Source organism: Rhineura floridana, chromosome 9, assembly GCF_030035675.1.
Source record: "Rhineura floridana isolate rRhiFlo1 chromosome 9, rRhiFlo1.hap2, whole genome shotgun sequence".
NCBI lineage: Eukaryota > Metazoa > Chordata > Lepidosauria > Squamata > Rhineuridae > Rhineura > Rhineura floridana.
This window is the reverse complement of record NC_084488.1, coordinates 82,836,527-82,853,617: the sequence shown is the minus strand read 5'-3', so window position 1 is coordinate 82,853,617 and position 17,091 is coordinate 82,836,527. Positions and strand designations below refer to the sequence as shown.

The 17,091-nt window shown below is 41.4% G+C and overlaps 1 protein-coding gene across 4 annotated transcripts in view; it reads right to left on the bottom strand.

Moving 5' to 3' along the window:
- TRPC3 (transient receptor potential cation channel subfamily C member 3) overlaps positions 1 to 17,091 on the bottom strand; it is a 72,941-nt gene that overhangs the window by 19,902 nt on the left and 35,948 nt on the right. For all 4 annotated transcript variants that reach the window (XR_009757960.1, XM_061585194.1, XM_061585195.1 and 1 more), the window contains 4 exons: positions 6,358 to 6,522; positions 4,222 to 4,438; positions 2,389 to 2,622; positions 1,200 to 1,464 (listed from right to left, as the gene is read on the bottom strand). Coding sequence is in view for 3 of the 4 variants with exons in the window: in XM_061585194.1 (XP_061441178.1) it covers positions 1,200 to 1,464; positions 2,389 to 2,622; positions 4,222 to 4,438; positions 6,358 to 6,522 (881 nt within the window). In the remaining variant the exon portion in view is untranslated. The remainder of the gene's footprint in view (positions 1 to 1,199; positions 1,465 to 2,388; positions 2,623 to 4,221; positions 4,439 to 6,357; positions 6,523 to 17,091) is intronic.

Here is a 17,091-nt window from a genome sequence, read left to right as displayed (position 1 = left end):
CAGCAGGTAGCTCAGAGTTTCAGCTTTCATTTTTTAAAAAAAGTAAGTCTCTAAGCCCTCCTAGAAAGAAAGTTATGAAGCAAAATGTGCAGGTACCCTTCTAAACAATTTCTGTGAAAAGAGCCAGCCTGGCTGCTCCTGCCTGTTAGTGTTATTGGCCATTGAGTGAAGTCAGAGCTGTGATAGATAAGTGAGTTGTTTGGACATCAGGCAATAGGAATCCCTGGGGTCCTAAAGAGCTGCTGTTTTGCCCTCCCTTTTAGTGCACTTTTCCTGCTTCTGTCTTCTTTTTTCTAGTCCTTGGAGTCTCCATAGTTTGCCCTTCCTTTTTCCCTAGCAACCAGGATGCACCTTTCCTGTGATGGGTTCATCTGAGATCAGGTAGTGTCTAGAAATTATTTTCTGCAAATACTATTACACAATAAATGGTGGGTGGATGTTAAAGAACCCCTCTCCTCCCAAAAGGCAAATGTGAAAACTTTGCAAAGAGGCTTAGGCATGTCTTCTGATTTGCAGGAGCTAAAGGCTCTTATTAAGAACTCACTGTATAGGTAACTTACAGTACAATGGCATACATGTCTACACAGAAGCTAGTCTCTTTGTGTTTAATGGGGCTTACTTCCAGGTAAGTGGGTACAGGATGGCAGCCTAGGCTTTGGTTTATGGTTGGCACCGAGAAAAACAGGGTTTAACTGCTCTGTGGCAGGCAGAAATTCAATAGGTCAAGCCTCTTCTAGTATAGAAATACAATTATGGGAAAAGCTTCACCATGACTACTCTCTAATTTTGTGTTATGTCATGCCCTCATTGCAGCCATTTGAGTTATTCCATGTCTCCATGGCAGCCATTTTGTGACTAGTGCCTCAGCACTCTCTCAAAATTTGAAATGTGTCCTCTCATCCAAAAAGGTTGCTGACCCCTAGTCTAAGTACATAATGGATCTAGTTACACTTATTAAAGAATAGCTGCAACTCAAGTACATTCAGCAACATTTGCCACCCTAGGTTCCTTTGACAACAAGGTGGGATATACATTTAATTAATAATAATAATAATAATAATAAACATTTACTGTTGGGATAGGCAATTACGCTGGAGATGGAAGAGAAGCTAGAATCTGCTGAATCCATTCCAAGGAATGAGTAGCGAGCCATTGTGATGCACATGCATGTGTATTCTTTTTGCATAAATGTTACTTACGTCGTAAAAGCTGCGTTTACTTTGGCTCCAAGATAGTAGGAGTACAATATGAACATCCCAATCATAAATGCAAGGAATACCATAATAAAAAGGACCATAAACTTGAAAATGTCTTTTACAGTCCTTCCAAGTGAAATCTGCAATGGGCCAAAACTCTCATTTGCAGGCAGGATATAAGCTATCCGAGAGAAGCTAAGCACAACAGCTATTGCATAAAGACCTTCTGATATGATCTGCGGATCAGATGGGAGCCATTTATCTCGAGCTGGAAGAAAGAGACATCAATGAGAAACACTGTTATTGTACCCAGTTTTCAGTGTGCTTTTAAAAAATAAAATACCTGGCAGTTCTATGTGTATATATCTTGATAACGTTAAATGTTTATAGAGCAAAGTAGATAATTTTGAGTAATTAGAATTCACCTTGACCTTGCAAGAGAAATTGACTGTGGAGAAAAGAATTCATGGCTTAGCAATGGAAAAGGCCAGAAAAACAAAGCTTTACAGTGATTTGGCTTACTTATAAAATGTTTGTAGACACATTAGAATAATTTTAAAAAATCAAAACATTGACAGAATAATATCTTTATTGGGACATAAAAGTTCAAAAATACTCAGCAAGCTTTGTAGGACTCTTCTTCAGACCGTATGCTATGTTAAACAAAAATAGCAAGAAAACAGAGGGGTGTTTGGGGGCATGATTAAAAAAAGCCCCAGTGGGGGGCATGGCACAATCTCAGAAATGTAGAAAATGTAAGTGCAGAATAAAAAAAAAAATTTAAATCATGGCTTATAAGATTGCATGCATGGGACAGAATCGTGGTATATCTGTGGAAGGGACCCCATTCTACTAGTTTGTACTTGGCAAAAAAAAAAAATGCTTGGACACGAATATGAGGTTACAGGTGCAACTTGCCCAGTGTGGCAGAGCTGCAAAAATAGCCATCTGCCGTTTACAGAGAGGGGCAAGGCGATGCCAAGGCAATGGCTGTGTGGATGCACTGACAGAGCCAATCCAGCACTCCTGGCAGTGTTCACACACTGCCTCCATCATGGTGCTACCCTGCCCCTCTCAGTGAGCCACTCCTCTGAGTTTTTATTGTTAAAGAATGGCAGCCACCATAGTATTTCTTTAGAAGAATAATAGCCATTTTTATATACTAGAAACATGAGAAGAGTTTCAAACTTACCGTAAGTAAAATATTCTATGCTTGGTGGAAGTGTGACTACAGAGAGGTCCGACTCTTGAATGTAATTGTCCACATACTGCTGTGCTTTTGTAGCCTGTAGAAATGCTAGCAGCCTGGCTGTAAAAGCAGCAATGAAAATAGATAACATCCCAAAATCCAGGACATTCCACAGCTGCAAAACATATTCCCGGGGTCCTTCTAGCCAAAGCTCCTTGCATTCGGACCACATCATGCCTAAAACCAAGTGAATTGAAACACAGTGAAAAGGTCATTGAGGCTGCAGGCCACCATACACTTACCTGGGAGAAAGGCCAATGAGCTCAGCGGGACTGGCTTCTGAATAGACATGCATAGAATTGCACTGTTCGCAAATACCATGCACAAGTGAAAATTGTTCAGATCTTTCTCAGAGCTGCTTCACACATGATCATACATGAGAGCCACTTCTGTGCAGAAAATTGTATGAATCTCATTTGTTAGACTGGAGTTATTTCTATTGTCATAGACCCATTGTAAAATAGAACTGACCTAACAGACCCCAAACAACATGAAATGTTACATACAGCATGAAGCATAACACAAGCGAGACGTATAAAATTTAATATCTACTTAAACTCACTCTGAGATCACCTGAGCTCTTTATTTTGATTTCCAAACTTTAAAAAAGGGTCACCCTGCCAGAAAAAAGTAGAAAGCGTTCACCGTTTCACCACTGTTTGGCAGAGATATTCTGGCCTCCCTCCTGAGCAATGTCTGAAGAAACATCACTCCACTTGTCTCTCTTGCAGAAGAGAAACTTGGATAGTGTGTGGACTTCAGCCGCTGCTCAGCTTCTATTGATTTATTTCATTCATTCATTCAATCAGGCAGCAGACAGGTCACCTTGAGGTTACAGGGAGAAAGGAGAAAGTATTTGCGGGTGTGCATTTCTCATGGAAAACACAGTTGCTGCCCTTCTTTCTCTAACTGTGATATCTTCTATCTATCAGCATTAAATTTTCAGGTTTATTATGCCTCTAAGGAAACAAACCTACAAAATTTTAGATAGGGTTTTATATGAACTTGAAAAGGCATGCAGATAAGGTTAGTATTCAGCTAAGCCACACTTGGAGTAGACCCACTGAAATCACTGTCTAACACTGGTTTATTTTAATAGGTTTACTCCAAGTGTGACTTATCTGGATAGAGCCCACACCTTTTAAGTACAATCCTTTCAATTTTCATTGAAAAAGTCCTCAACACTACATGTTCAGAGACAAAAACCCAAAGGTATTTTAAGACTCTAGGGCTCAGTGCGCAAGGCTAGTTGAGACCTCCAGGCTTTGGAGGAAAGAAGCTGCGCAATCTCCAGAGCTTGTTTAATGAAACTCTGAGAGAATCTCAATTCAGTGTAAGTTAAGAAACAGTCTTTATAGATTTGGCTAGCTGATACCTCTGCCTGTCTTTGGCTTAGCGTTTGGTTACAGTGAGATTTGATTTGATTTTGAGGCAAGAAAGACCATCTTCCCCATTGCCTTGGGTATTCAATGCATGTCTTTGTTTGCATTGAACATCCAAAGTCTCCAGGAAGATATCCGATGAGATTTTTGACACAAAACCTTCAAGTAATGCATATACACCAATGCTTTGTCTCAAAAAATATACATCATACAAACTGCAGTCTGAACTACTATTGGTGTTTAGTTGTTATTAGTTCTGTATGCCAGATCTCTGCCTAGAGATCGACTACTGGAACAACAAAAAGCAGCTCTGCTGGAAAGCAGTTTTATCTAGAAATATCATAGAAACAACGTTAGGTAACACTGAGATATATAGGCTACAGTATATACATACCAAGCACCCATACCATGATCAGCATCTCTGTCCAAGTGAACTGAGTCGTCTTAACCCTAAAGATCTGTTTAGGGTAATCAGTAACAGTCACGTTTGGTGGTACTGTGACACCTTCAAATCTGTCTGATGCATTGAACACCAGCAGACCCAAGAAAATAATAAAGGAGGCTGCATGTGCCACAAACTTCATAAATGGACTTCTGAGAATTTTTCCAAGCTGAGAAAGCAAAGGAGAATATATTTGTTTTTAAGCTATGCATGCTTTCACTTTCAACAAATATACCAGAGGCAGAAAATGCATGTGATAATGTTAAATTTCAGGTGAGGGATACTAATCTGCATGTGCTAACAAACATACTTTAGAATCCTTCCTCTAAATTATTTCTTGTATAATTTTTTCTTTTGTAAAAAACATTTTGGAATTATACTGTTATGAAGGGTGGTATAAAATGTTTTAAATAAATGAAATTAAAATAAATGAGAGTTTTGGAAAGCAGCTCTTAGATGTTTCAAGTACCCCCGAGTGGTTTCAGCGCCAGTGATCTTGAAAATGGTCTCCAAATCATTCTCAATGTTTTATTTTTCAGCACAGTCAACAACAAAAAGGTAATCATAAAGAGCATGATAAAACTTGCCAAAACCTACCTGACCCAATTTGTTTTACTAGTTTGTTATTCTTGTGAGAAAACTGGCAGGTCTTGGCTACAGCTGCCCTAAATGAATACTCTCCATTAGCACAGTGGGGAGGAGAGCCTGGCTGGGAGTCCAGAATTTGTGAGTTCAAATCCCTGCTTGGGTCTCCTGGGTGTCAAGGGCCAGCTAAAGATCACCCCCACAGGGAGAGGCTCAGGGGTTACATGCCCTGCCACCTGTGCAGCCGTGGGCAAGCTGCATAGTCCCAAGAGCCCAGTTGCCCCCCAGCTGGCAGTTGCAGACAAGGGGCTGGCTTGAGCAGCTGTGGCAAGCTAAGCAGGCCCTAGCCAGCTGGGGAGGACTAGCCTCAGAGGGAGGCAATGATGAACCCCCTCTGAATACCACTTACCATGAAAACCCTATTCAGAGGGTCGCCGTAAGTCGGGATCGACTTGAAGGCAATCCACTTCTATTTCATCCCTGTATTTGACAACACCACTGAATTCCAGGCCTGCTTTGTGCTGCCCAGACTCAGAGAGCTCCACCGCCAATATTGGCTGATCTAACCTGGAAAATAGGCTCCTCTCTGACTGGCAGTGGTAATCCAGGGTCTCAGGGAGAGATCTCCTGTGCCACCTAAATCTGTTAATTGGAAATGGCGGGGATTCATGCAAAGCATGTGCTCTACCACTGAGGTGTAGCCCTGCCCAAAGCAGATTTTTTATTTTATTTCAAGGATTGGCAACCCTAAGTAAACATTGGAAAGACTTTGAAAATATTTTTATTCATACATTTTGATTGGCCTTAAGCCATGAATCATAGTCATTATTTTAAAGGTGCGTCTACTTTGTCATCAAGGGCAACAAGATAACACAGATTTTTTTGTTTTTGTTTTAAATCATCTTTATAATAAAAGAAACAGTTTTTGAGCTTCTTTAAAAATAATGTTAAATCATGGGCGGGAAATTACAATATGTGGCTAAATGTGCATCCAGTATACTCAGAAATCTGCACTCATCCTTACTAGCAAGTAAGTCGTATTAACCACTTTGGGAGGTTCTTCTGAACTGACACACTTTGGGTTGTGCTACACTTGGCAGCCCTATTCACATGTATTTCTGTTGTGTGCATGAATTTGGAGCATGTATGACCTACACAGTTTTATTTGTGTAGCCTTTCATGTGGCTAACACTGAATAAGGAAAGAACAGGTTCCTGATCAATCACATGAAACGCCTACTCAAGTAAAACTGTGTAGGCCATACATGTTCTACTATTGTTTGTGTGAAGTTGAGGATAAGGAATGGTAAAGCACTTTGTTCAGCAAAATACATAATAGGAATTATGTTAACAATGGTTATCATTTGGTTTCAGGTAAGTATCAACAGAAACAGAAATATAGCCATCAACACATTCTTGTGTCTCTCACTTAAGGAGAGGCACCCACATCAATGAAAGGCTTTCTGAAATGAAATTAATTTACAAACAAAACAAAACCTTGTACCCTGCTACATGGTGCAATCCAGTACCCAATGGCAAGAAATGGAAGGCCCAGTGCAACCACCAGCACAACCAGACACTTGATCGCTATGACCTGTTCCCGTAATCCTGAGAGGTTTTCATACCAGATAGTCAACAGCTGTTGCTGGCAATTTGGATGGGCCACAAACTGTGGGGGGAAAAGAAAGGAGAAAAACAAGTTATGCACATCCTGCAGTGCATGTAATAAATCTACAGCAGGGTTAGTAAAACCTGCCACCAGCCAATGTTGTTGGACTCTAGTGCCCATTATGCCCAAGCAGCATGGCGAATGATCAGGGATGATGGGAATTGTAGTCCAATAGCATGTGGAGAGTCACAGGTTCCCCACTCCTGATCTATTGCAATAATTTATATTTCTTGTTTCCTAAGAACATAGCCAATAAAAACATTAACATGCTGAGATGAACAGAATAGATATTTCAGTTGAGAGAACCTTTCACTTGGGACTTTCTGTAAAATCTTCATAGACCTGTGAATAAATTTGTCACCATCATTAGGATGCTGGATCATGTTACAAGCTAATTCCTACTTAGATTAGCACATGTCAAAAAAAGAAGTCACCTTGTTTGAGATAAAGTATTTATTTTGTTCAATGCAAAATCACAACCCTCTCCTACATACAGTTTCCATGCATACATGCTCTTTAACAAAAATAAGCATAACTTTAAATTGAATAAAAGGAGATATGAAAGAGATTATAATGTTTTGCCCTTCCATTAGGAGCATTCTTTTCACATGAAGTGAGCTTTTGAAGTGGGTGTGTTTTCAAGCAAGTGATCTTCCACTTAGGGTCAGCCAATACAGCAGCTTCATGTTTGAGATGGTATTTTCCCCAAGAAAGATACTGTGGAAGTTTCAGAAAAAGAACCATGAACAGGATAACATAGTCAACAGAAATGATGCTTTGGATCCAGAGGCAGCCTGTGAACCACTAAACCACTAGCGACCACAGCATGGAGACAGTGGCATTAGAAGCACTACTGCCCTCGCCTTTCAGTGTTGGAAGGTAATGGTGGAAGTGGCAGGTGCCGCAACCAGCACCGTACAGGACACAGTTGCTGAATGGACAGTTGCCACAGCATGTGCACCATCTACCAACATTACCAATGTAACCTTTCACTCATCAACCATGCACCAGAAGCAGTTTGCCTGGTAAGGTGGAGCCACAATGGTATCTTTGCAGCAGGTGTTTTCCTGCCGCTTTCCGGGAGAAGGGGGGGACAATTATTTAATTATTTATATCCCATCTTTCCTCCAAGGAGCTCAAGGTGGCATACAAACATGGTTCTTCCCCTCCTGATGTTATCCTCACAACAACCCTGTGAGGTAGGTTAGGCTGAGAGGCAGTGACTGGCCCAAGGTCACCCAGTGAGCTTCATGGCCAAGTAAGGATTTCAACCCTGGTCTCCCAGCTCCCAGTCCAACACTCTAACCACTACCCCACACCAGCCGCTGACAAAGTGGCAGGGAGGTTGGCACACTGCGAGTGCACTGGATTGGCTCTGCCAGTGCGCCTGCACCGTGCTAACCTTCCCACCATTCACCCCTCCCTCTCCTGATAAGTGGCAGTGACCCACCTACTGGTAAGCTCGCATTGCAGCTCTGCCCCAGTAGGTGAATTGCTTCACCAGCCATGCACTTGCATATCTCAAGGCCCACATTCCCTCTGGGGTAAACTATCGGGGCCACATCCCAGCAGTTGGTGGGGCCAAAACCAATAAAATAGTTGAGGCCACTCACTTCCCTCTATTTTAGTCACTCCCCCTTTCTCCTTCTCCCACCCCTTTCTCCAGGTCTCTCTCTCTTTTCTCCACCCAGAGGGCTGCTTGAGGCAGGAGCAGGACAGATTGCTCTCGCAATAAGGTGTGAACAGATTACTTGCAGAGAATTATTTTCTCCTCCTCCTTCCACTGTTCCATCCATTTTGGCTTCTCCCTCTTGGTTGATCCCCTCCTGCCTGCCTTCCAGGCTTCTGCCACTCTCACGGAATGAAATCAAGGAGCCCTTGAGCTGCAACTAACCAACCCCTGGGGTAGATCGTATTGAGCTAAATGGTATAAGGCAGCTTCCTATGTTCCTATGAATCCAACCTAAATTATTTGGCAAGAGACAACGCCACAGTCCAACACAGGAAACACAGGTCTATCAATTCTACTGAAACTGAAAGGCTTAAGCATGCCTTACTCTGTGCTTCATTTCAAAGCAGTAATTATGTTGGTCTGTGCTGCAGCAAAAATCAACAATAGACTGGTACCTTGGAGACCAAGAAATATTTGCTTTTATGGGCTAGAACATCATTAGATTCATTATCCATGTTGGATTATGGTCAATGTACCAAAGCAAACTCCTGGAGCGATACTACCCATCAAAACAATGAGCGCAAGGAGTGGGAGGTACTGCATTGCAGTGGGTCCGTTCCTACTTGGCAGGTTGCCTCCAGAAAGTGGGGCTTGGGGAACATTGCTCAGCACCCTGGACTCTCCAGTATGGGGTTCCATAGGGGTCAGTTCTGTCCCCCATGCTGTTCAACATCTACATGAAACCGTTGGGTGCGGTCATCTGGAGCTTTGGAGTGCGTTGCCATCAGTATGCTGATGACACGCAGCTCTATTTCTCCTTTTCATCTTCTTCAGGTGAGGCTGTCAATGTGCTGAACCGGTGCCTGGCTGCGACAATGGACTGGATGAGGGCTAATAAACTGAGGCTCAATACAGACAAGACTGAGATGCTGCTAGTGGGTGGTTCTTCTGACCAGATGGTGGATGTCCAACCTGTCCTGGATGGGGTTGCACTCCCCCTGAAGGAGCAGGTTCGTAGCTTGGGTGTTCTCCTAGAATAATCTCTTTCACTTGAGGCTCAGGTAGCCTCGGTGGCACGGAGTGCCTTCTACCAACTTCAGTTGGTGGCCCAACTACGTCCCTATCTGGACAGGGATAACCTGGCTTCAGTTGTCCATGCTCTGGTAACCTCTAAATTAGATTACTGCAATGCACTCTACGTGGGGCTGCCTTTGAAGACGGTTTGGAAACTGCAGCTTGTGCAAAATGCAGCTGCCAGATCGGTAACAAGGACCAGATGGTCCGAACATATAAAACCGATTCTGGCCCGCTTGCACTGGCTGCCTTTATGTTTCTGAGCTCAATTCAAGGTGCTGGTATTGACCTATAAAGCCTTACATGGCTTGGGACCACAATACCTGATGGAACGCCTCTCCCGATACAAACCCACCCGTACACTACGTTCAAGATCAAAGGCCCTTGTCTGGGTGCCTACTCCGAGGGAAGCTCGGAGAATGGCAACAAGGGAGAGGGCCTTCTCAGTGGTGGCCCCCAAATTATGGAATGATTTTTATGATGAGGTGCGCCTGGCGCCAAAACTGTTATCCTCTCGGTGCCAGGTCAAGACTTTCCTCTTCTCCCAGGCATTTTAGCATGTGTTCTATATTTTTTAAATTTTAAATTGTCTTTTAAATTGTTTTTTAAAAGATGTATTTTAAATTGTATTTGTTTTTAGTTATTGTAAACCGGCCAGAGAGCTTCAGCTATGGGGCGGTGTACAAGTTTAATAAATAAATAAATAAACCTACCTTTACCACCATTGCCTTTCCTGAAACATAACAATTGGAAGCATCTATGCATTATGAAAATAAGAAAGAATTGAACCGTCAAACTCTGAATGTGTATCAAGCACCTGTATATACCCTAAGTGATATGGGAATTCTCACTGGGGATTACTTAAGATTGCAAAAAAGAATCCTTTTATGCAAAAAAATCTTTTTAATTATGATGTTGCCAATATAACTCCACTAATTGTTTTTAAGTTTCATTATCAGCTACTAAAATTATATTAGCAAACCATTCGCATGTTGCCACTGTTACTGAATCTAATGCATGTTTCTCAAAAATATTAAATTTCAAGCTTCTCTAAACAGGCTATTTTAAGCTTGTAAAGGATCCTGAATGTACAGATTGTTATCGCCATACAATTTTATGTTATTATTAGGTTTGTTTATTTGGCATGTTGCAGAGTTGCTAACATCACAGTAACACCTCCACAGGCTCAAATGAGATTGAAGACATGTTTTTTCAAAAACTAAAAATATTAACAGTTGTTCTTTTTTGGTGCAAATGAGTTTTAAATGTCTCTCATTTATGTTATTATTTTTGTAATTTAAAATTCAAAGTTGTACATAAAGGCACCAAACAAAATTGATGGCCTTTTGTGCAATAAAGACAAGAGGCCAGTAGTTTCCTAACCTGTTGACCTGCAACAAAATGTTGCAGTGTGAACTGCTTAGGATTCCAGCCAGCTATCTTTATCCTCTCTCAAGATACTGCATTCCACCCCGTTCGTTTTTCACCAAGCCCCCAATAGTCAGCATTCTGTAGCCACTGATCATGATCATGGACCAGATTCTTAAGTGATATGGCAAGCAAAGAAAACATTCTTTTCTGCATGTAAATAATAAATGCCCTGAATTATGAATATGGAAAAGCCAACAAAATTGCTTTACAGAAGGTTGTGTTTTGCTTTTAACCAACAGGCAGAGTTTTTGTTGTTATGTGCCTTCAAGTTGATTATGACTTAGGGCGACACTATGAATCAACAACTTCCAACAGCATCTGTTATAAAACTACCCTGTTCAGATCTTGTAAATTCAGGTCTGTGGCTTCCTTTAGGGAATCAATCCATCTCTTGTTTGGTATTCCTCTTTTTCTACTCCCTTCTGTTTTTACCAGCATTATTGTCTTTTCTAGTGAATCATGTCTTCTCATGATGTGTCCAAAGTATGATGACCTCAGTTTCATCATTTTAGCTTCTAGTGATAGTTCTGGTTTAATTTGTTCTAATGCCCAGTTATTGGCCTTTTTTGCAGTCCATGGTATCTGCAAAGCTCTCCTCCAACACCACATTTCAAATGAATTGATTTTTCTCTAATCCACTTTTTTCACTGTCCAACTTTCACATCCATACATAGAGATCGGAAATACCATGGTCTGAATGATCCTGACTTTAGTGTTCAGTGATACATCTTTACATTTGAGGACCTTTTCTAGTTTTCTCATAGCTGCCCTCCCCAGTCCTAGCCTTCTTCTGATTTCTTGACTATTGTCTCCATTTTAGTTAATGACTGTGCCAAGGTATTGATAATCCTTGACAAGTTCAATGTCCTCACTGTCATCTTTAAAGTTACATAAATCTTCTGTTGTCATTTCTTTGGTCTTTCGATGTAGGTGATGTTATTATTAGCCATTTGTACAATATTTAATGGCGTTATAGCATGTAGGAATGCTTAACTATTAGTTATCCACTTGAAACATACTTTGATTAAAGTAGCATTCAGCTACAGAGTAACTTGTATTCTACTGTATATGTTGCTGAATTAGCTACCATTGGCTGCTCGATTAAGAAGTATTCACAAAATAATTAAAGAGCACCTGCACCAATGAGAAGAAAATTATGTTAAAACTTTGAAATTACTGAATAGCTATGCATATGTTTTGTTATACAACGCTAAAATCAGAGATGCGGCTGAGTGATTGACTTTAGTTGATGTATAAATCTTTCAGCATGTTTATTTAGACTTCATTTTGGAGCTTTTAACTTCCCTCCCTAACACCAACAGTGTCAGGGGTAGCAGTTATACGGACTGGGCAAATGAATGGATGGCAGTGAAGGTAGGTGGGGTCATTCAGGGACTGGACCTCCTGAGTGCACCTTTGTTTGTTTGTTTGTTTGTTTGTTTGTCGCCCTCTGGCTGGCTGTCCAGCCACTCTGGGCGACGTACAAAATAGGCATACAATACCTAGACATTAAAAATCTAAAAACAATGAAGATAAAATCTAGCCCACCCCAAAAGCCTGCCTGAAGACCCAGGTCTTCAAGGCCCGGCGGAAACTCATCATGGAAGGGGCATGGCGGAGATCATTTGGGAGGGAGTTCCACAGGGTGGGGGCCACAACTGAAAAAGCCCTCTCTCTAGTCCTCACCAGTTTGGCTGTTTTGACTGATGGGATGGAGAGAAGGTCTTTTGAGGCTGATTTTGTTGGACGGCATAGCTGATAATGCTGGAGGCGCTCCTTTAGATAGACCTTGCGCAAGGGCCCCTCTAAAACCTGGAGCCAGCACTGCTTAGTGAAGAGGTGTGATTTTAAAAGCTCTGGCCTTCTTCATGGAATCATTGTAGAACATAATGTATTTTCTATTGTCACTAGCTAACTGATGTCATTAATATTCCATATGAATTGTTAATTCTGCTCTCTTTTTTTTAAAGGCTCACAGTAAATTTTGCACCTTGAAAGAAAAAAAAAGTCACATCGAGTGCCAGGCAATCAAGGGAGAGAACTTCCATTCTCCCAGCAAGAAGGATTTTAATTTGTTGCTGTGATTTTCAAAAAGGGATGTGTTAACCTTCAAATATACTCTGTACTAAAAGAATTTCTCTAAATGTTCTGATGTTTGTGTGACTCATGGGCTTTTTCCCCCCTCACCAGTTCACTTATTCATGCACTTTGGGGCCTGTAATGGATAGGAGATTCAGGAAAAGTAATGAAAATCACTTGTAAGCTAAATATGGTTTTCAGAAGTGAGGATCAGGATGGACTAATTTCCATTTAGAGGTTTTTAAAACAAACAAACAAAAATTACCCCTGTCATTATACAGATTAATTGCCTTAAATTGGAGAGCCCCTTTCTTGCTGGGTTTCTTTTTTGTCTTTGTGAATGAAGATGGGGCTCTATGACTGTTCATATTTGGAAGGCAATTTTGTCAGAAGAAAGAGACAAGGTTCGTTCAAGAGGGATGGGCAGGGCAAAGAGCAAGAGAATATATATGACCTCCGTCCTGATTGGTTGGATTATTTCTGTAAAAGAGAAATAAATAATCTAAAGAAAACCAGGGAGTAAAAGTAAGGAGGATATCGAGAGGATATATACAGTGTAGATGACAACAGGCACAGCTATGAAATTTCAGCAACCCCCAGTGAAAATAGTAGCATGTATGAACATATCTTAAAAAGAATGTCAGAACATGAGAAGGATCCTGCTGAATCATTCCAGTGGCCCACCTAGTCCAGCATTCTGTTTCCAATAGTGTGGCTAAGCACATGTTGTGGGCTACTTATAGACAGAGCATGATATAATAGTATGGCAGAGATAATCTTCTAAACAAAGGTTCTGTTTACCCATAATTGCTAATAGACCTCCATTAATTTGTCTAAGAGCAACATAATACCTGCATTTGGATGATCATATTTCAGTTTAAAAAACCAATAATCAATTAGCCTTGTCCCTCCACTCATAGCTCCTTCATTCCTCTGTTCATGCAAGCACACAAACAAGCCAGAAAGTCTTCCAAGTAAAGTTTCCCCATTTCTTCCAAACCATGAAACTATGGTTAACTGCTTCAGAACATGCTGAGATATGAAGCCATGGTTTGAAGTTGTCTTCCTATTCTGGCTTGTTCTGAATCTATTATCCATAGCTTTCCAGTTCAGATAAAACAAGAAACTATAGCTAATGTGAAGATTCCTGGTTTGTTTGCTGGCTCTCATGAATGTAGGATCAAAGTGACTGCATGCAAAGGTGCAAGGCTCACTCATATTGCAGCTTATTAATTCTAATTTTAATACAGTATCTCTTAAGAGAGCTGGAAGAATGAGAAGCAGAACATCTTGGAACACTTGCTTCACAAATATGAAGAACTACATTGGCAACATTTTTCATTCATCCATATTTTTCCATCTGTGCATTTATACATAATAATAATATTATGAATAAATAAATATAGATAATAATAATTTGCAGACAGGGGAACTCAGTGGAAGAGATTAGCAAAGAAAAGAAGAGAGAAATTTGTCAATGGAAGCAGTTCAAAGGGTCCCTGAAGCATATGAGAGCTGATTCTAACAATTTCCCTTTTTCTCCCTGATGTCAATACTTTTTAAATTATAGCATCTCGATAAGTAGCACCACTAGCCACACTTACTGCAGTGTTTTTCTTTTTGGCTTCTTTTTCTCCCATAGACTTTTCAAAAGACTACAGCTTTCATAATCCCTCCATCACCACTTATTCTAGGAGCATCCTCAGAGTTTCTGTTGTATTGCCTCTCACAAAAGATGTCCCTAACTAGTATTTCTTATCAATTGCTGTGCTAATCTTAGCACAATGTTTCCACCAAGTTCCATTCAATTCAAAATATGACTAGGGAGCAGATCTATTGAGTAAGAACAAACTTTCACAGACTCCAGCATTTTACAACCTACTCACAACCAACCAAATGTCCCATCCAATCAATTCATTTTTTCATCAGTCCCACAACCTGAAGATGTCAGTAAAACTGTATTTCAGTTTTCTTTTCTTTTATGGCTAAAGGAAAATAACATGATTTAAGTTCTGTCAAGTCGTAACAGGAAATGTCCCAGCATACTGTGTAATACTGTAAGAAAGATATTAGCATATTGCTTGAGTTTTATCTATATTTTCCATTTAAAACTTACAAAGAAATCAAATACTGAAGCCCTTATCCATGCAAACCTGACTGAGTTCTCTACCTGAGTAAAAACACTACTACAATAAAAATATCAATCACAGCAGTAAGAGCTGTTTGGCAAAGAATCTCAGATTGGAAAGGCCTGTCTAAATAATATAGTTTTTAGAAGATGACTAAAAACAAGTAGGGATCACTCCTGCTGAATCTCTATTGGCAAGGAGTTCCACAGAGCAGTCCAGTCACACTAAAAGCTCAGCCCCTGGTAAAGGCCAGCCAAATCTCAGGAACATGTGGGACCACCAACTGCACTCCATCACAAGACCTCCACGACTGAGGTGGAGCAAAGGGAAACAAATGGTCCTTAAGGTCCACGTTATTTAGGGCTTTGTGGATTAATACAAGAACCTTGAACTTAGCCTGGTGGCAGATTGGTAACAGCATGCAGCTCTCTCAGCAACACAGTAACATGTTGCCAATACCCTCATCTTGTGATCAGTCTGACCGATGCATTATGCACTAGCTGCAGCTTCTAGACTAGATATAAGGGCAGCCCTACATAAAGCAAATTACAGTAATCAAGTCCTGAGGTTATATATATATATATATTGTGGTCAGGCTAAGCCACTCCAGCAGTACCCTCAAGCTGCAGGACTGCTCCTTCAGAAGAAGTGCAACCCTATCCAGAACAAGCAATCGACCTTTCTCCCAGACATGGGAACCACTCACCCACAGAGCCTCCATCTTTCTAGGATTCAAACTCAGCTTGTTGGCCACATCCAGTCCACCCCTGCATTCAGGCAGTGGTCCAGGGCTTGCACAGCCTCTCCTGACTCAGATGTAATGGAGAAACAGAGCTGGGTGTCATTAGTGTACTAATGACACTTTGCTCCAAAACTTCTAATGACCGTTCCCAAAGTCTTCATGAAGATGTTGAATAGCTTTTGAGGACAAAATGGTTCCCTATGGCACTCCATAGTATAAACACTAGGAGACCAAAGAACACTCTCCCAATGCTACTGTCTGGACATGACCCTGCAGGTAGTAACAGAACCACTGTAGCACAGTGCCACCAATGCCCATTTCACAGTCAACCCAAGAGGATTAAGTGGTCAATGGTATCAAAAGCTGCTGAGAGATCAAGAAGAAGGAACAGGGTTACATTTCCCTGTTCCTCTCTCTACAAAGGTCATCAATCGGGGCAACGAAGGCTGATTCAATCCAAATCTGAATCCAGAGTGGAACACCAGGAATGGCTGCAGTTGTTCTGCCATGACACCTTCCCTAAAAAGGGAATATTTGCAACTGGTCGATACTTGTTGTAATCCATTGGGTCAAGGGCTGGGTTTTGATGATGGGCAGGGATTCAAAGGGCATATAATTGGGCACAAACCTGTTGGCACTCTGTCCACATCATCAGGCTACATAAGCTGAAACTGCCCCACCAAGTTGGGCAAGGTGCAGCATTGGACACCTCAGCTGGAATTGCAATAGTAACGGTAGCAACTAAATCACCATGGAGCTGAGCGACTTTGTCGTCAAAATGATGAGCCAAACAGTCACAGCAGGCCACTGTTGCCTCCAGAGGCTCATTGCCATCAGCAGGTAAGACCAAGGTCTGGACAATGCAGAAAAGTTCTGCTGGATGGAAAAACTCTTGAGGATGCAACAGAGGCGGAAAAGCAGGCCTTCTTTGCTGCCTTTATTGCCACCTGGTAAGTGCAATTATACATCTATTCATGGTTTAATCGGCCTTGGAGGAGTATCTATGCCACTGGCATTCTAGCCATCATCCAGCCTGCTTCATTACCTGCATCTCACTAGAATACTAAGAGAGTATTGCAGGGACAGCACCAGAGAGGGTATTCAAGAGCGATCATATCAACAGCCCTTCTCATTTTGCCATTCCACAACGAGATAAGACCCTTGAGAGGATCACCTAGTCTATCCACTGGGCAGGCCCCCAGATCACTCAGAAATCCACCAGGATCCATAAGCTTTCAAGGGCAGAATATTTTAGTTGTCCCTCACCACTGCAGAGGGTGATAGTTGTGCAAACTTCATCAGGAAGTGATCTGACCATGACAATGGGGTCACAGAGATACCCTCCCATTTCCACCCTGCTCCCCACTTGGAACAAAAACCAAATCAAGAGCATGTCCTGCTCTGTGTATCAGGCTGGGAACAACCTAAGACAGTCCCATGGT